We start from the raw sequence: 15880 nt of genomic DNA on the forward strand, positions 1-15880 counted from the left end.
GTATGTCCAACCCTGTCTTGGCTTGAGATCTTTCGGGTGCTGACAGTGGTCCGAATCACTCAGTTCACAGATAACGCTGCTCGGAGATTTTCCGCTACCAATGTTGACAGACACACACTTGTTTTCCAAGAGACACCAATGTTCACATCCGTATTTTCCCATAGTGAAATTCATAAACACGTGTCCTTGAAAGTATTGGCCCGTTTGTACAGGAAGAAGGTGGATGGTTCGAGGGGAACAATCTATGCAGAATGACACAAGTCACTGACGCTTATCTAGTGCAAATGTTGCAATTTTACACAAACAAATTGGGAAATGTGAAGACATCACTAACGGCCGAAGGTCACAAATATTGGCGGGAAATAAGTAAAGTAAAGTAAGTAAAGTAAGTAAGTAAAACTTTATTTATACACGCTTGCCCCGTCTACTTAATAATTATCCCTAAAAGCTGATTTCCACAAGGGGCGTGTGGTTACAATAAAATAAGCAAAGCGAATAACTTATAACTATTTACAATTATTTACAGTTTGTTTTTTGTTTTTTTGTACTTACTATAAATTACCAGCTAATAATTCTATTCACTAAAAATATTTCTACTTTCTCCATAGTAGGAGAGGAGCAAAAATCAGCTAAAGGTGTGCGCATTAATTTTATTATTAAAGATTGAAAGCGTATCAGATTCACCGTCGAAGTGTAGCAGGACGCGAGTTCCACAATTTTGCTTCACTCTAGCAAAAACGTTTTTTTTTTTTCGATATTCAGTTTTGGGTAGCGGTAACTGCAGTGAGGTGGAGGATTTCCTAAGTTTATGATGTGATGTATCATTCTTACTTATGAAAAGACCAGTAAGGCATTAAGGAGCCAACCCATTGACTATTTTAAACAGTATCTTTGCCTTAGCCCGTTGAGTTTCTAGATTTTCCCAGCCTAAGAGACCCAAAGCCTCGGTGGCGGGAGTATCATTGAATAGATTCATTAATCAGTCGAGCTGATCTATTCGGAAGTTTTTGGAGCCCTTTAGAGAGCCCTTTCCCTAGGGTATCCCATACTTCGCTTATATTGTGGCTGGATTAAAGCATTATATATTGAAACTAGAGTGCCTCCCTCGACAAACTCCTGAATTCGCCTCAAGCCTTCTACTCCCGAACAAACTCTTCTGGCAACACTCTGTCCCAAGATAGATGCTGGTCGATTTCTTTGCCAAGAACCCTACTATGGTAAACCTGTTTAAGATTTTCCTCCATTAATTTCAATACACGGTTGAGACTGTAAGTTTCTTAGCTTGTAGTTAGAACGGATTTGCATATTTTCTGTTTTTGCTACATTTAGACTTAATTTCATTTACGCATAAGAGGAAGAAAAGAGGGCCAAGAATAGACCCTTGAGGAATACCACAGGTAATTTGTGTTTCAAATGACATCGTATCATTTAACTGAAAATAATTTTGACTTGCGGTTGCTCACTCCAACGAAGTTCAGTGATACCATATAGTTCAAACTTGTGCAGCAGAATCCTGTGATTGACGGCCGGTATAAAATGCATTTTTTAAGTCCAAGAACACAACAAGGTTTAGCACTCTTCTATCGATATTAACATACTAGCTGTTTGAGCTCTCTAAAAGAGCTGCAGCAGTCGAGTGAAGTCTACGGAAGCCAAATCGATGATACGAAAGAATATTATTAGATGTTAGGTACTCATATATTCATAAGTTCTGTGGAAAAAGGTTTGCCTCTGACTCTTGATATTTCTCAACAGACGTTTCAGCTAATTCTTAAGCATTTATCAGTGATATGAAAGCGAAGTTCGTTATCATACGCTATTTAAAGTAACGTAGCGTGAAGCTTGCGCGCGTGGCCATGCAATTCATGCTCGCACGATGCCTTTGTAGGCTTCTAGAAGTTTGATATGATCATTCGCAAAGTTCGGGTCTAAAGTAGAGTGCCAGGCTTCGAGGAAAAGTCGCCCGCAGTAATTAGCTTCGAAATCAACAACCTTGACGTAGATAGTTTTTTCCGTTACTTGGGTTATTACTGGCAAGATAGAGATCGGTCTGTAATTATCTGGTGCAGTTTTTGGCCCAATTTTTAAAAAGAAGCAAGACCCTGGCAATATTCTAATCGTCAGGGAAGCTGCTCGAGACGATGGCGTTTTTGAATATATATGTTAATGATGGAGAAATAGCACAGGGCGCAATTTTCAAAAAATCTCCAGAGATTTTGTCAATGCCTGTGGCTCCCGACTTTGAAAGACTCTTCAAAAGCTTGAGATTTTTGCCGTTAGACACAAGCTTAAAGTGTGACAAACTGGAGTGACAGGGCTTCACATACTGCTCAAATGAAATAAATGAAACAGTAAATTAACGACAGACAATGATATTCACGTGACTTTGGAGTTTATGACACATGATCTTTTCTTGTAATCTCTTTTTCAAAACCGTTTTGTCTCTAGAGCATTGATTATCTAATTTCTACGACGGAATGGCTTCTGATGAATTGATGCCCAATGTTACAAAAGTTGTCAAACTTAGTTTTGAACTAGGGGTTACGTTTATGCAAACGTTGGCCGTGTAGCACTTATATTTCAACAGACTGAATTAACTATGAGAGTGTGATGTGAAGTGCTATTTTCTACCCATGTAAACCATGTGAGCGTTAGTCCTACTGATGGAAATGGGCCCACAGAAGGACAGAGAAAAATTCTGACCAGGGTGGAAAATGAACCCACGACCTACGGGTTAGATCACCGCTGCTCTACCGACTGAGCTACAAGGTCAGACGGGAGCAGGTCGTGGGAATTGAAGATGTCAAATTCACGGCATTCCCACCCAGGTCAGAGTTTTTCTCTGCCCTTGTGTGGGCCCATTTCCATTAGTAGGGCTAACGCTCACATGGTTTACATGAGTAGAAAATAGCACTTCACATCACACTCTCATAGTTAATTTAGTTTAGAACTATATGCATGGCATCACCTTCCATGCTCTATAAGAGTTCCTGAATTAGATGTTGACAAGAACTTTTTTCTCACCTTGATTAGCAAGTGTTTTGATCTTAAGGCAAGCCAGCCAAAGAAAGGAGATAACCAGGCAGTCGAGAACAAAAGGGCGATAGCGTCTCATGTTTGGAGCATCAGACACCATAAAGCCGGATACGACTCTAAGAAAACTTGGTCGATCGCGAAAGGTTTGCCGCCCTTATATACGTTAAATGTCTTTTAAAGGCATCATTTATTCATCAGTCACGTACGGTCATGACAATTAAAGGAATTGTTTTTCTAATGATCTATATAAATTGAAAGAGGGCCCAAAGCAAATATGTTGTTTACTATGTAAGAAAACGATTACCTGGATGCGTCATACTGAGCAAACGATTTCGTCGTTTAAGCTTGTTCTGTCTAGAAACTGAGTACTTATGGTGGATGCCTAATTTGCTCATGTACATAGTTTTCTGACATGCGATGACACCACAGTTATTGCAATTAAAATTGGGCAGACGAGTGGAGATATAACACCAAATTAAGATATAACCTCGTCAGTTATTTCAGTTTAGATTAGATCACCATCCTGACGGGAGTCTTTTTTATTCCTCGTGTGGGCCATGCCATTTCCATGTCTAGAGATATGCAGAGAATAATTCAATGTTTTAACAGACGCTGCATTTTATATTCTCAGGGGTTTCAACAAAATTTGAAGTTTGCGGCTGGTTTAAGTAGAGCAACCAATTGTATCAACATGAAGTTTAATCTTAAGCCGCGGTTAGGTTTGAAAAAATCTGCCTTTTTTTCAATTTATTGAACAAGGTGGCCTAATTCTTGATTTATTTTAAAAATTCACCTGGAGTTTAAAACTATTTGTTTTCGTCTTTTTTGCGCTCTTTTCTGTTTAAACCTTTCCGAATTGTCATGAACTGTAATTGTTTCTTCAGTTTAGTGTTCGGAGGTTTGTTTTTTTTACTGAAAGTTTACGTGACAATTTTAATGAAAAAGTCATGTTATCTTGACAAGTCATACAATGGCTATTTTCACCTGTTCCCTCCACGGGCATATTCATGTTTAGCGGCATATGAGTAAGGAAATGGGACAAAGTCGCAGTGGTTAACGGTTAGCAGATAGTTGCTTACTATTAGACCAAATAGCTGCTCAGTTTTATTAGAGCAGACAATTTCGGACATTCCAGGGCCCGGTTGCATGTCCGAAAGCCGATTAACTTAATGCAGGATTAACGTAAACCAGTTTTGTCTCATACTTTCAACTATTTGGTGAAAGTTTCTTTTGCTTATTTATATTTTTAAAGATTGACTTCCTCTAATATAAAGTCTTGCCGAATATCAGCGTTAATCTGGGATTAGCGTTAATCGGCTCTCGAACAACCGCGCCCAGATAAGTAAATGAATGTTCTTTGGGAGCCCTAGCTTCATTGACTCCATTTGGGACTTTGTTCATTAATCCCATAGAGACCCCATTGCCTACTCTATAAAGGTCTAAAAATAGAAATTTGGGATGTAAAAATGTAAATGTAAGTGCTTTCTATATAGTGGAAGTACACTTAGCTATCAAGCTAGTTTACAGGCACTCCACTGTTAACAAGGTGAAAGTAACAATTCAAACTTAACAGAAACATCATTAAGAACCCCAACTGGCAGGAGGCAACTAGTTGGCTATTTACAAAGAGTGGTGGAGATTTAATCAGGGACAACCGGAAACAAATCCAAGCCAGTGGTTAGAACGGGATTTGAACCCGGAGCAGCCGCATGCAAACCCAACGCCCTAACCACTGGACCACACTGCCTACATTCTATGTAATGCATAGAATATTCTAGATCGTCCAGCCTTTCTATACAAGCAGAACGTGTAAGGGTGTGTGGAGTTGTATTCGTAGTTGCTTTACCTGACGTGTCGGGCGGGCCACAGAAGCACCCATCACTACACCTGTAACGTTTTGTCCGGAATGATCCTTCCATAGGACAGTCTGAATCACTTATTCTTGAGAGTTTCCATACGAAAGCTAGGCGGTACGGAGGAGGAGGAAAAAATCGGGCGTGCCTTAACTTGTCGGCCAAAATAAATCTTTTACATCGGAAGTTTTACCTCCCTTTACAATGATGATCGAACACTTTTTGTGTAGTTAACATTATTTATGATTGAAAAAAGGAATGAAAAAAAAATTGCTTGAAACGAAAAGAAAAACAAAACGAGATGCTTCCGTGAAGCATACACTGGCTTGCCTGTGGTACGTGCTACAGAAAATCAGAAGGCACTGAATTGTGTGGTATTGAAATACAGCATTCCAGTCTCTGAAGAATAACAAATAAAAGAGAAGCGAGAAACATTGGCTTCTGGGCTGACATGTTGATAATTTTCAAGTTCCCTTACAACTTCCTTGCACCACAAGTGTGCCCTCTGAGCATCTGACAGCTTTGTAATGCTAAACTTCACTGAAGTCAAGCCCTGTTGAGCGGGGTTAGTGTTAGGATGGGAGACCAAAACAATGAACCCGTCATAAAAAACAGAAGCATCTGACTGAAAATACTATTAACGCTAACAAATGCGAACTCAGCAAGGTACAGATTTTGTTAGCTTGCTTTATGCTAAACAAATATTGAAGAAAAAGCAAATAACTATTGATACAAAGTTTTCAGAAAGAGCAGAAGGAAGTTTCCGGGACGGTCGATCGAGAATGAAATATTTACGACATGAAAACAACATTAATTTTGAACCGTGAATATAGAATACAAAAAAGTTACGATCAGCGACAAACATTTTGGGAGATTTTTGCTATGTTCAAGTAAATTGCAAAATCGAAAAGTGACATGGCCGGAATTCAGCGGGCGCCGTGATTAAGTTACCGCGGCATGTTTACTTGTCAAACAGTGAAGCATCTGTGTCAAATGATGGCAAGATACCGGGTTTTTAAAAAGTTTCTTTTTCTGTCAAGTGTTATAAAGTTTGACAATGAAATGAGCGAAGTCAAAACAAAGATCACAATCGCCCAACTCTTGTTTATGCAAAGTCAAAATTTACTCTCCAAGACGCGTACGACGTTATTATCACCAGGTAATTCCATCATTTTGGAAATAGCAGCTACTTTATTATTCATCTGCGTCACAAGTTTTCACTGATTTTGGGGCTCATTTTGTCGAAACTCAAGCACGCTTTCAACAGGCCTGTGAACCCTTCCTGCTTACAGAGCAATACTAAAAAACTTCTCGCATATCACATTTCAACCTTAAGCTCGAAAATTCAATACACAACATGATATTATAATTCACAAAGGCAGAAAATACCACAGAATCCTTTTTCAGCGAAAGTTTTATTGAAACAAACAACATATTTGCTCTTAGAGGCGAAAACCTCTTCCTATTTCATTGCGTGCGTGAAGACAAGAAACTCAATTGTGTCAAATTACCTTGTACTTCAGGTAAATACTGCTCACTTTGATTTCGTCTCGACGGGCGATAGATTGTTGTCGAAGTCCAGTACTCGTCGCTTTTGAGATTCATGCCTAGTTTATCCAACTGACTTTCCATTATTGAGCTCCATAAGGGTATATTTTGTGTAAGGATCCACTAAAACGCCATTCGCGTTGCATGACTTTCGACGCCATTGCAGGCTAAGTTAATGATTCTACTGTGTCCACCAGAGAAATCTAAGCAGTTCTACTACCCTCTCGATCCTAAGAAAATACGCGCAGAAGGCTCTATCCACAAAGACACCACTTACCAGGGGAGTGACAGGCAAGACTTTTACCGACACGGAAAAAGAAAAAAAAAAAAAAAAAAAAGAAAACAAACAAACTAAACGCAGACCTCGACTGGGTTTGCCCATAGGCAACCCAGTAATAAAGACGTTTAAGGAAGTATGTTTCACAGGGTTTCCACTCATCAGCAACAAAAAAATTCCATGACTTCTCCCACAGGCTCCCCAAGCTGAAAATACGTGGTGTATGCGACAGCTTGTGTATATAGAGAATTGTATGGGAAAATCACCGATCGTAAAAGAATTGTGTAAATAACTATCTCATTTGAAATAAAGTTTTCCTACCTCAAATGTGTGACCAACTTGTCTCTTTTGCCGAGTTTCGAGCCATTCTGACGCCGTTTAGTGAAGTGATCCGGAAGGCCGTTACTGAAATAATAGGAAGGCCGGTAACTCCATCCATCGCCGGCCAGACCTCACTCCACAAATCGTTTTCTCCTCAAAACGAAAAGTCCCTAATCGCAATAAAAACAACAGTTCCATAAAGCCCAATAAATTTCACTCCAAATACGTGTGTTTCGGCGGCCGAAAGACTCGTGACGAACGAAAACTTTGCCTTAAAATTCACCTCTTCGGCTTTCCTCAGAGGCTTGTGACCGGGCAGTCAACAACGGAAACTCGCAAGGTGGTTTCACCCTCAACTCTGCCGGGTCTGCCCGGTCACAAGTCAACAACGGTTGTGTTGCCAGCTTGCGGTCAAATTCAATGGACCAATCAGAGTTGAGGCTGAAACCATCTTCCGAGTTTCCGTTGTTGACTGCCCGGTCACAAGCCTTCGAGGAAAGCCGAAGAGGTGAATTTTAAGGCAAAGTTTTCGTTCGTCACGAGTCTTTCGGCCGCCGAAACACACGTATTTGGAGTGAAATTTATTGGGCTTTATGGAACTGTTGTTTTTATTGCGATTCGGGACTTTTCCTGTTGAGGAGAAAACGATTTGTGGAGTGAGGTCTGGCCGGCGATGGATGGAGTTACCAGCCTTCCTATTATTTCAGTAACGGCCTTCCGGATCACTTCACTAAACGGCGTCAAAATGGCTCGAAACTCGGCAAAAGAGACAAGTTGGTCACACATTTGAGGTAGGAAAACTTTATTTCAAATGAGATAGTTATTTACACAATTTTTTTACGATCGGTGATTTTCCCATATAATTCTCTATATACACAAGCTGTCGCATACACCACGTATTTTCAGCTTGGGAAGCCTGTGCTTCTCCATGACTTTCCCTGACCTCTAAACAATTTTCACTGACTTTAAATGAGTTGAATAATCACATTTGCTTCAGCTTGTTTTGAAGGCCATCAATATTTTTCTCTTTGTTTTCGATCTCTTTGTACTTTTAACAGGATTTAGTGCGCAAAATCTTGTGAACTGTTTACTAAAACTAACATTTCCTGACTTTTCACTGACTTTGACAATATAAAAGATTTTCCCTGACTTTTGCCTGACCTTGAAAATTTTTTTGTTTTTCCCTGATTTTTCTCCAACCGGCGGTGGCAACCTTGGCTTTCAGATATTTTGCTCGGCACAATAAAACTTCATCAGCAAAGTCTTTGTCAAAAAGGAGGCTCGAGATCCTTTTGAATCTTCCGTTATAAGACTATTAAGCGAAAACAGTGTTTGAACGGAAACTTGTCTTGTTGCCACGCATAATTAAGACTAGGTACTTGGCACTAGGCATTCTTCTCAAGGGTTCACCGTGATCAGCAACGCCTTTGTGGTAGCCCTGCTCAACCGACAGTAACCATTAACGGCAGCGAAATTAAGTAAATAAAACCACGTAGAGTAAAAATTTGAAAAGGTTCAACTAATGCGTCGGTGATATGAGTCTGCTATGATAAGACCCTAATGAACACGAAATCACCCTTCCTTACATTTTACTTCCCACTCAGTACCCGGATCAACCGGACCAAATCATTCCTCTTTCAGTTACTGAATAAGGTTGCAATCCGCGGTGAAGAGGATAAAAGCGTTCAAACCGTCGCAAAAGACGGCTAACGGTTGCTACTAAATGTTTCTTTGCACTGAGTTGGTGGTCAAGTTTTTTGCTTTTCCTTCACCAACGCAGTTGATTCTAGTCTTTTAATTAATGACGGTCACCTGTTCACAGACTGCTCCGATTGGGATCACCACCTTATCGTGGTGGGGCAGTTTGTGTGTCTCGATGACCCCTAGAGCTATGTCGGTGGGAGTCTTGAACTCCTGGTATGGTCACCCATGCCGAACAGGTCAAAGGGTAGAGACCAGACAAAGAGTGATCCCCTGGTCCTCCAGGTTGGGGGTTGGGCGCAGGGCTAACGACCCTGCCCCTTAAAAAACTTACTGTTACAGAAACCGGAAACGTAGACAATGTCACAATGTAATCTGGGGGTGTTGCTGCTGGGACCACCATGACGCTCTTGGGTCAAAGCCGGCAGGAAGCCCAAAGGCCGATGGGCCCCATAGTAGCCCCCAAGAAACAGACGACCATTGGATGCTGGAGTGTGAGGACCATGGCGGAGGCAACACGGACAGCACAAGTGGCCAAGGAAATGGCGGCTTATGGAGTTGAAATATTAGGGTTAAGCGAGACCAGATGGAGGGGGATGGGATCAGTGACACTAGGGAGTGGTGAGAAAGTAGTGTATGTGGGAGATGACGGAGCGAGACAAGGAGGAGTAGCAATCATGATGAGTGCAAGGAGCAAGAGAGCCTTGATGGAGTGGACGCCGATAAGCAAGAGAATCGTCAAGGCACGATTCTACTCAAAATATAGAAAGCTGATGGTGATACAAGCGTATGCACCAACGAATAAAGCGATAGACGAGGAAAAGGATGAATTCTACAACCAGCTACAGGATTCTATCTCAAGCTGCAGTAGACACGACATGATTGTAGTGATGGGGCATCTGAACGCCAAGGTTGGAAGCAACAATGCTCACAGGGAGGAAGTAATGGGGAAGTTTGGTGTTGGAGTTATGAACGACAACGGGGAAAGGCTATGTGATTTCTGTAGTGTGAATGGGTTAGTCATAACTGGAACAATATTCCCGCACAAAGAGATACATAAGCTGACCTGGAGATAACCAGACGGGAAGACAGTAAACCAGATTGACCATGTTATGGTGAATGGACGCATGAGAACATCGATCATGGACACACGGGTGATGAGGGGAGCAGACGTATACAGTGACCACTACCTTCTGAGAACCAGAATAAGGTTGAAGTTGGCTCGGGTGGAGAGGGGGAAGATGGCAAGGGTAAGGTTTGATATACGTAAGCTGCAAAGTGAAGAGATCAGGAAGAGATACAACATTGAGGTGAATAACAAGTTTGACGTGCTAGGAGATATAGAAGATCCGGAGGAAGAGCACGATAAGCTTTTAGAGGCGTACAGAGGTGCCGCAGAGAAAGTTATCGGGAGGTCAAAAAAGCAGAGCAACTCATGGATAGGAGACAAGACATGGAAAAAAGTCAAGGAGAGGAAAGACGTAAAACTTAAAATGGAAGGTGCTAGATCAGAGCGATTAAAGCAGAGATGGAGGGAGGAGTATAAGGTGAAAGACAAGGAAGTGAAACAGAGTGCGAGGGAGGATAAAAGGAATTGGTTGGAGGAGAAGGCTGCAGCAGCGGAAAAGGCTGCTGAGAATGGTAAAAATAGGGAGCTCTACAATATGACCAAGGCAATAGTAGGGGAACGGAAGAGACAGGAAGTAGGCGTGAGAAACAAGCAAGGAGAGCTTGTATGTATGTATGTATGTAATCTTTATTTAAACACGGAAAATCATCAGTTAAGCTTAAGTTAAAAACTAAAACTAATTACAAATGCTTTACATGATTGCCGTGTGGGAATCCGATATATCAGCTACCTTCTTGATATTTCGCTTAAAATGCTCAACGGATGCAGCATTTTTTAAGTTTTTGGGCAAGTTATTCCATAGCATGGCCCCGCTGTAAGAGAAGCTTCGTTTCAAATAATTGGTGCTTGGTTTGGACAGGGTCAGCCTTCCCTCAGAGTTTCTACTAAGAGAAAGAATACAAAGGCAGGAAAAGCAGCAGGGGTAGGTGAAGTGGGTCCGGACCTACTAAGAGAAAAAATGCAGAGATGGGTAGAGCACTTTAGTGAAATATTAAACAGAGATGACCCAACCAATCCAGTTGAAGAGTATAGTAGAGAAGAAACAGGCGAGATCGAAGAAATTGACCTAGGAAGATGGAGGGTACAAGAGGTTAAGAACGCTTTAAGAATACAAAGGCAGGAAAAGCAGCAGGGGTAGGTGAAGTGGGTCCGGACCTACTAAGAGCTGACATGGAAGGCACGGCAAGTAGACTGGCTAAATGTTATAATAGGCTTTGGGAGGTTGAGAGGTGACCGAAGGTATGGAAGAAGGGACTTATTGTTAAGATATTCAAGAAAGGTGACTTGCGCGATTGTAACAACTGGAGAGGGGTGACTTTACTACCCATCATTAGTAAGGTATTCTGTAGGATGATGCTAGAGAGGATTAGGATAGGCATAGACAAGAAGCTTCGTAAGGAACAGGCTGGGTTCAGAGTAAAGAGAAGCACAACTGAACAGATCTTTGTATTGAGAAACATCTTAGAGCAGGCAAATGAGTGGAGGGTAGGCCTATACATACACTTTGTGGACTTTGAGAAAGCCTTTGATTCGATACACAGAGAAAGCTTATGGAATATCTTGGGGAGTTATGGCATACCAAGCAAGTTGGTGAGAGTGATTGCAGGCGTTTATGAGGGCTGCGAGTGCGCAGTCATTGATGGAAGTGAAACATCAGACTGGTTCAAGATCAAGTGCGGTGTTAAGCAGGGATGTGTGATGTCAGGATTCTTGTTCTTACTGGCCCTGGATTGGATCATGAAAAGGACAACAGCAGATAAGAGAAGAGGGATACGATGGAATTTCACAACAGTGCTGGAGGATTTAGAATTTGCAGACGACATCGCCCGACTGGAAGACTGAAAGAGGAAGCAGCCAGAGTGGGCCTTAAACTAAATGCGAGAAAGTCTAAAACACTAAGGACGGAGTATGCCAGCAACAGGGAGAGGCTTGCGGTGAATGGCGAGGAAGTGGAGGATATCGGGGAGTTCCCATACCTGGGAGCTACCGTGGACAAAGAGGGTGGAGGCAGTAGAGACATTAGGAACAGGCTGCAGAAGGCCCGTGGTGTGTTTCAGAGGCTAGGGAAGGTATGGGCAGTCAGAGGAATAGGAAGAGGAACCAAGATACGCCTATTCCAGACCTTAGTTCGACCAGTCCTGTTATATGGTTGCGAAACTTGGAAGATCACAAAGGCTGATGAACGAAGACTGAACAGTTTCCAGTGCCAATGCCTGAGACGGATACTGAGAATCAGATGGCAGCAAAGAATATCAAACAACAGAGTAGTGGAAATGGCAGAAATCAACAACATAAACTGCGAGATAAGACGGAGAAGGTGGAACTGGCTGGGGCACGTACTTAGGAGAGAAGATGAGAATAATTGTTTCACAGCTTTGGGATGGACGCCGGAGGGTCGAAGGGCGAGAGGGAGACCAAGGACCACTTGGAGAAGGACGGTCGGGAAGGAGAGAGACAAAGCAGGGTGGAAGAGTTGGAATGTGGCCAAGGCAGCGGCGCGAAATAGAGAGTATTGGGCAAAGAGCGTGACGGCCTTATGCGACTACTGGCGCAAAGAGAAATGATGATGATGACCTGTTCACAGAGTTTTCCACTACCGCACTGGTGTCAACAAATTTTAAAACTATTGACATGCAGTACATATTTAAATTAAAGTTTCCTTGACAGAATTATTAAGTTGGCATGGCAGCTTTTGGCACTTACGATATACAGTGTATAAAATTTTCATAAAAATTTGAACTGCGGAGTTTGTAGGTCTCAGTGAAAGCGATCATTCCACTTATTAGAACCTAGCCGTACGACCAGGGTTAAAATTTTGGGAATTAGCAAACAATAGGAAGACTTAAACGCCAACATTTTTTAAAAAAAAGATCTATCGGACAGTTTTCAATTATTATCAAACTAGACGAAAATCGATATTTTTGCCATTTGGGAAAAACCTGTGAGACAGATTTAACTTTTTTTTCTATACTTGATTATCTTTTCTTTCTAAGGAAATCCTAAGGTGCGGTCACACAGCTAGTTTAACGGTCTTCCAGACCCCCTCCAGGAGCTCGGTCACTATAATGATTTTTAGTATAAATACACAGGAGTACACAGGTGATTATACAAAATCGCGCGCTCTCATTGGCTCACTATCTCGGATTATCAGCCGATAATCACCTATATAATGTTGTCAAAAGATCCTAAATTAAATTGGGTACGAGCGGTTTCAGAGTAAAAATAGTGAACGCTAGGTTCACATTTGTACACTCGCGTTGTCGTCTAAACCTCAAATTTGGTGATTTCACGTTGTTGTTGTGAAGAGAACCGAAAAATAGTCGCTAAAATGCTTGCCGCACGTGCAGCACGATTATTTTTTCCTCTTTTAACCAATGATATTGTTGCTTTGTAGCGTTTACGTTGACGACCGCGTCGTAGATCTTAATGTCGCTATTGGCCCGAGGTCGTGGCAGTATAGATTTGCCATAAGTCGACCTCTCGAGAATCCCAGGAAAAATGTTTTGGCGAGCGAAGCGTGATATTTCGGACGCGAAGCAGATGGGCAAGCGACGAAGTCGCGAGAGGTCGACCTTCGTCCGCGCGCTATCTGCATGGGACGGCCCATGAGACGAAGGACTTTTGAAAGTCTAGTGGTAGTACGGACCTAGCGCAGCAACTGCACACAGGCTCTCCGTGCGTCGAATGGCACGCGGTTAACAGCTACATGGGAGGGGATTGGAGTTCCTTTTCCCCGCTCGCTCCAACTCCCCAGCTCAAACATTGTTATATAGCGATGTTTCTCGTGACGTCATCTATTGTTATTAATATGCCAACCAGAACCTAATTGGCTGTTGAAGCAATGACTTCTTTTGTTCCGTGGTTGGCTAATTTGAATATCAAAAGAAATGTGACGTAAATGTTTGTAAACAAGAAATATCGCTATAGCTTAATGACTCGTCCCGATGGAAACAGTTCATTTTGTTTCCCTCGAATTTCAGTGTTTCCCTCGGCTGCGCCTCGGAGAAACATTGAGATTCTCGGGAAACAAATGAACTGTTTCCCTTGGGACCAGTCATTAAGTGTTTATTGTTTGGTGACCAAACATTTTACCACTTGGCGACCTTGTTTGGTGCTGTTTGGTGGTGTTTGATCGTGTTTGGTTGTGTTTGATAAAATTTGAAAGGCCATCAAACATTCGATCAAACAACTTAAAACATTACTTTTGTTCTCGTGTTTGATAGGCGAACTTTTGTACGTTTGGCCAGCCGTATCAAACATGTTTGGCACGCGCGTGCTTACCACGCTTCCTCAGCCGCTTGTATCCACCTGTTTTTTTAACGTATTTGTGACCCATAGTTCAAAATGTTTTGACCATTTAGCCACTCACTTCAACATCAGCATGTTTATTTCAAATGCAAGATAACTTGCGAAGTTTCATAAATTAACGAATAGTGGCTGCAGGTGTACTGGTCTGCACTGCATGAAGTCAAAATTTTTTTTTTTTCGTGTAAGACTTTGTTCAAATAAAACTCACCTTGTTGAGCGTCTGTATTGTTTTCAAGAAAAGCCAGCAACAGCACTGAAACCATTAGCCAGTTGAGAATGAAAAGGCAACAGCATTTCATACTTGGAACCTAGCAATATAAACATTCATGCGTTGTACAACTTCCTTCACTAAGGGTTGGCCGGTTTTAACTTTTTGGAGTAATGAGCTGTAGTTATTCATCAGCCAAACTGGAAGTTCCAAAGTATACAACTGTTTTTCAAGCGATTATCAATAACATGAACGGTCACTATGAACAAATAAAGCCTAGAAAAAACATCCGACATTTTGTAAACATCAGATCAAGTATGAAAGGACGACTAAATTAGACACCTTTTTGCCAGATTGTTCGCAAGTTACTAAATAAGGTGCGATTTGGTCATGCAGAAAAGAAAAAGAACGCTTCACTTTATTAAGTTCACTCGTTAGCTTTATTAGAAAAGTAATAAATTGGATGACTATAATGGTGGTTTATGGTTCGTAATTTAGCGATGCAGGTGAATGATTACAATCGAAAATTTATCCGGTAGTGAACTGATGCTTGTCCAATTCAATCCGGCGTAAACTGCTCTTACCTGATATCGCGTCGTGAAGTCTGAGCTCTAAGCAAACAGGATTCGACTTTACTTGCCGTAGAGTTTAAAGCTCTAAGATAAGTTGATTGTTTGGTTCTGTTTCACTTAAGAGTCAGGTCTTTGATGTTCGTTCTTAAAGCGAGAGATACAATACGGCCAAATAACGCTTACCATTTTACCATAATTATGTCGCGCTCACATATGTTCGATTTCTCGGTTCTTAATTAAATTGAATTCTTATGTACTTATTGACTGAGTGGGAGGGCCAGACGGGAAAATATTTGGTCCGCGCGCCACGACCGAAGGCCAAATATTTTCCTGTCCCGCCCGACCTAAACTCAGTCAAAAAGCATTTTATCACATGGATTCTTTAAACCAGTTATGAGTACTCAGAAGATGAAGTTTGGACAAAAAAGTTACGAGGTTGCACAAGAAATTTGTCTAATACGTTGTTTGCATTTGATTTTCTGGCTCTAAATAAGTTGTATGTTTACAAGCGACGAAATCACCTAAAATCGCATCAAACAGAGGAGTACGTGTTCCTAACAAGGCCGTACTGCTTTTGCGGCCCTTCTCGCGCTAATGCACTGCCTTCATAAGGGGATTCAATTTCTCAATAGTTTTGCAATGAAAGCGCGCGCGGCGCCGTACGGGCCATATATCACGTCTTAATAAAGGTCCGAGCTTCCGGTAAACGATATTCGACTTTACTTGCCTTAATTCAATATCTTGATGAATCGTGACGATTTGTTTTACTCAAGAGGCAGGTGGATGATGTTTGTTCTTAACGCGCATGACAACAAACTTCAATATGGTACCCGAATATATAAACAACTACCATTCATACCACATGTCAAGCCGCTTACATATGTTGATCGCTTGAACTTTAAACCGCGAAGATATGGGACTGTTTCG

At 41.6% G+C, this 15880-nt stretch overlaps 1 protein-coding gene and 1 long non-coding RNA gene across 2 annotated transcripts; one reads left to right on the plus strand and one right to left on the minus strand.

The window, feature by feature from the left end:
• Positions 1-107: 107 nt before the first annotated feature.
• On the minus strand, positions 108-15112 carry LOC138036905 (uncharacterized). Its single transcript, XR_011130045.1, has 3 exons — positions 14966-15112; positions 14382-14481; positions 108-242 (listed from the first exon to the last, which is right to left on the minus strand). It is a non-coding gene; the product is annotated as an uncharacterized lncRNA (long non-coding RNA).
• LOC138036906 (craniofacial development protein 2-like) lies at positions 8865-12429 on the plus strand. Its single transcript, XM_068882951.1, has 3 exons — positions 8865-9647; position 9986; positions 12131-12429. Exons 1-3 carry the CDS (start codon positions 9138-9140, stop codon positions 12427-12429), a joined length of 810 nt encoding a protein of 269 aa, XP_068739052.1. The 5' UTR covers positions 8865-9137.
• Positions 15113-15880: the final 768 nt, after the last annotated feature.

This window comes from Montipora capricornis, unplaced genomic scaffold (assembly GCF_036669925.1).
Source record: "Montipora capricornis isolate CH-2021 unplaced genomic scaffold, ASM3666992v2 scaffold_65, whole genome shotgun sequence".
Taxonomy (NCBI): Eukaryota; Metazoa; Cnidaria; class Anthozoa; order Scleractinia; family Acroporidae; genus Montipora; species Montipora capricornis.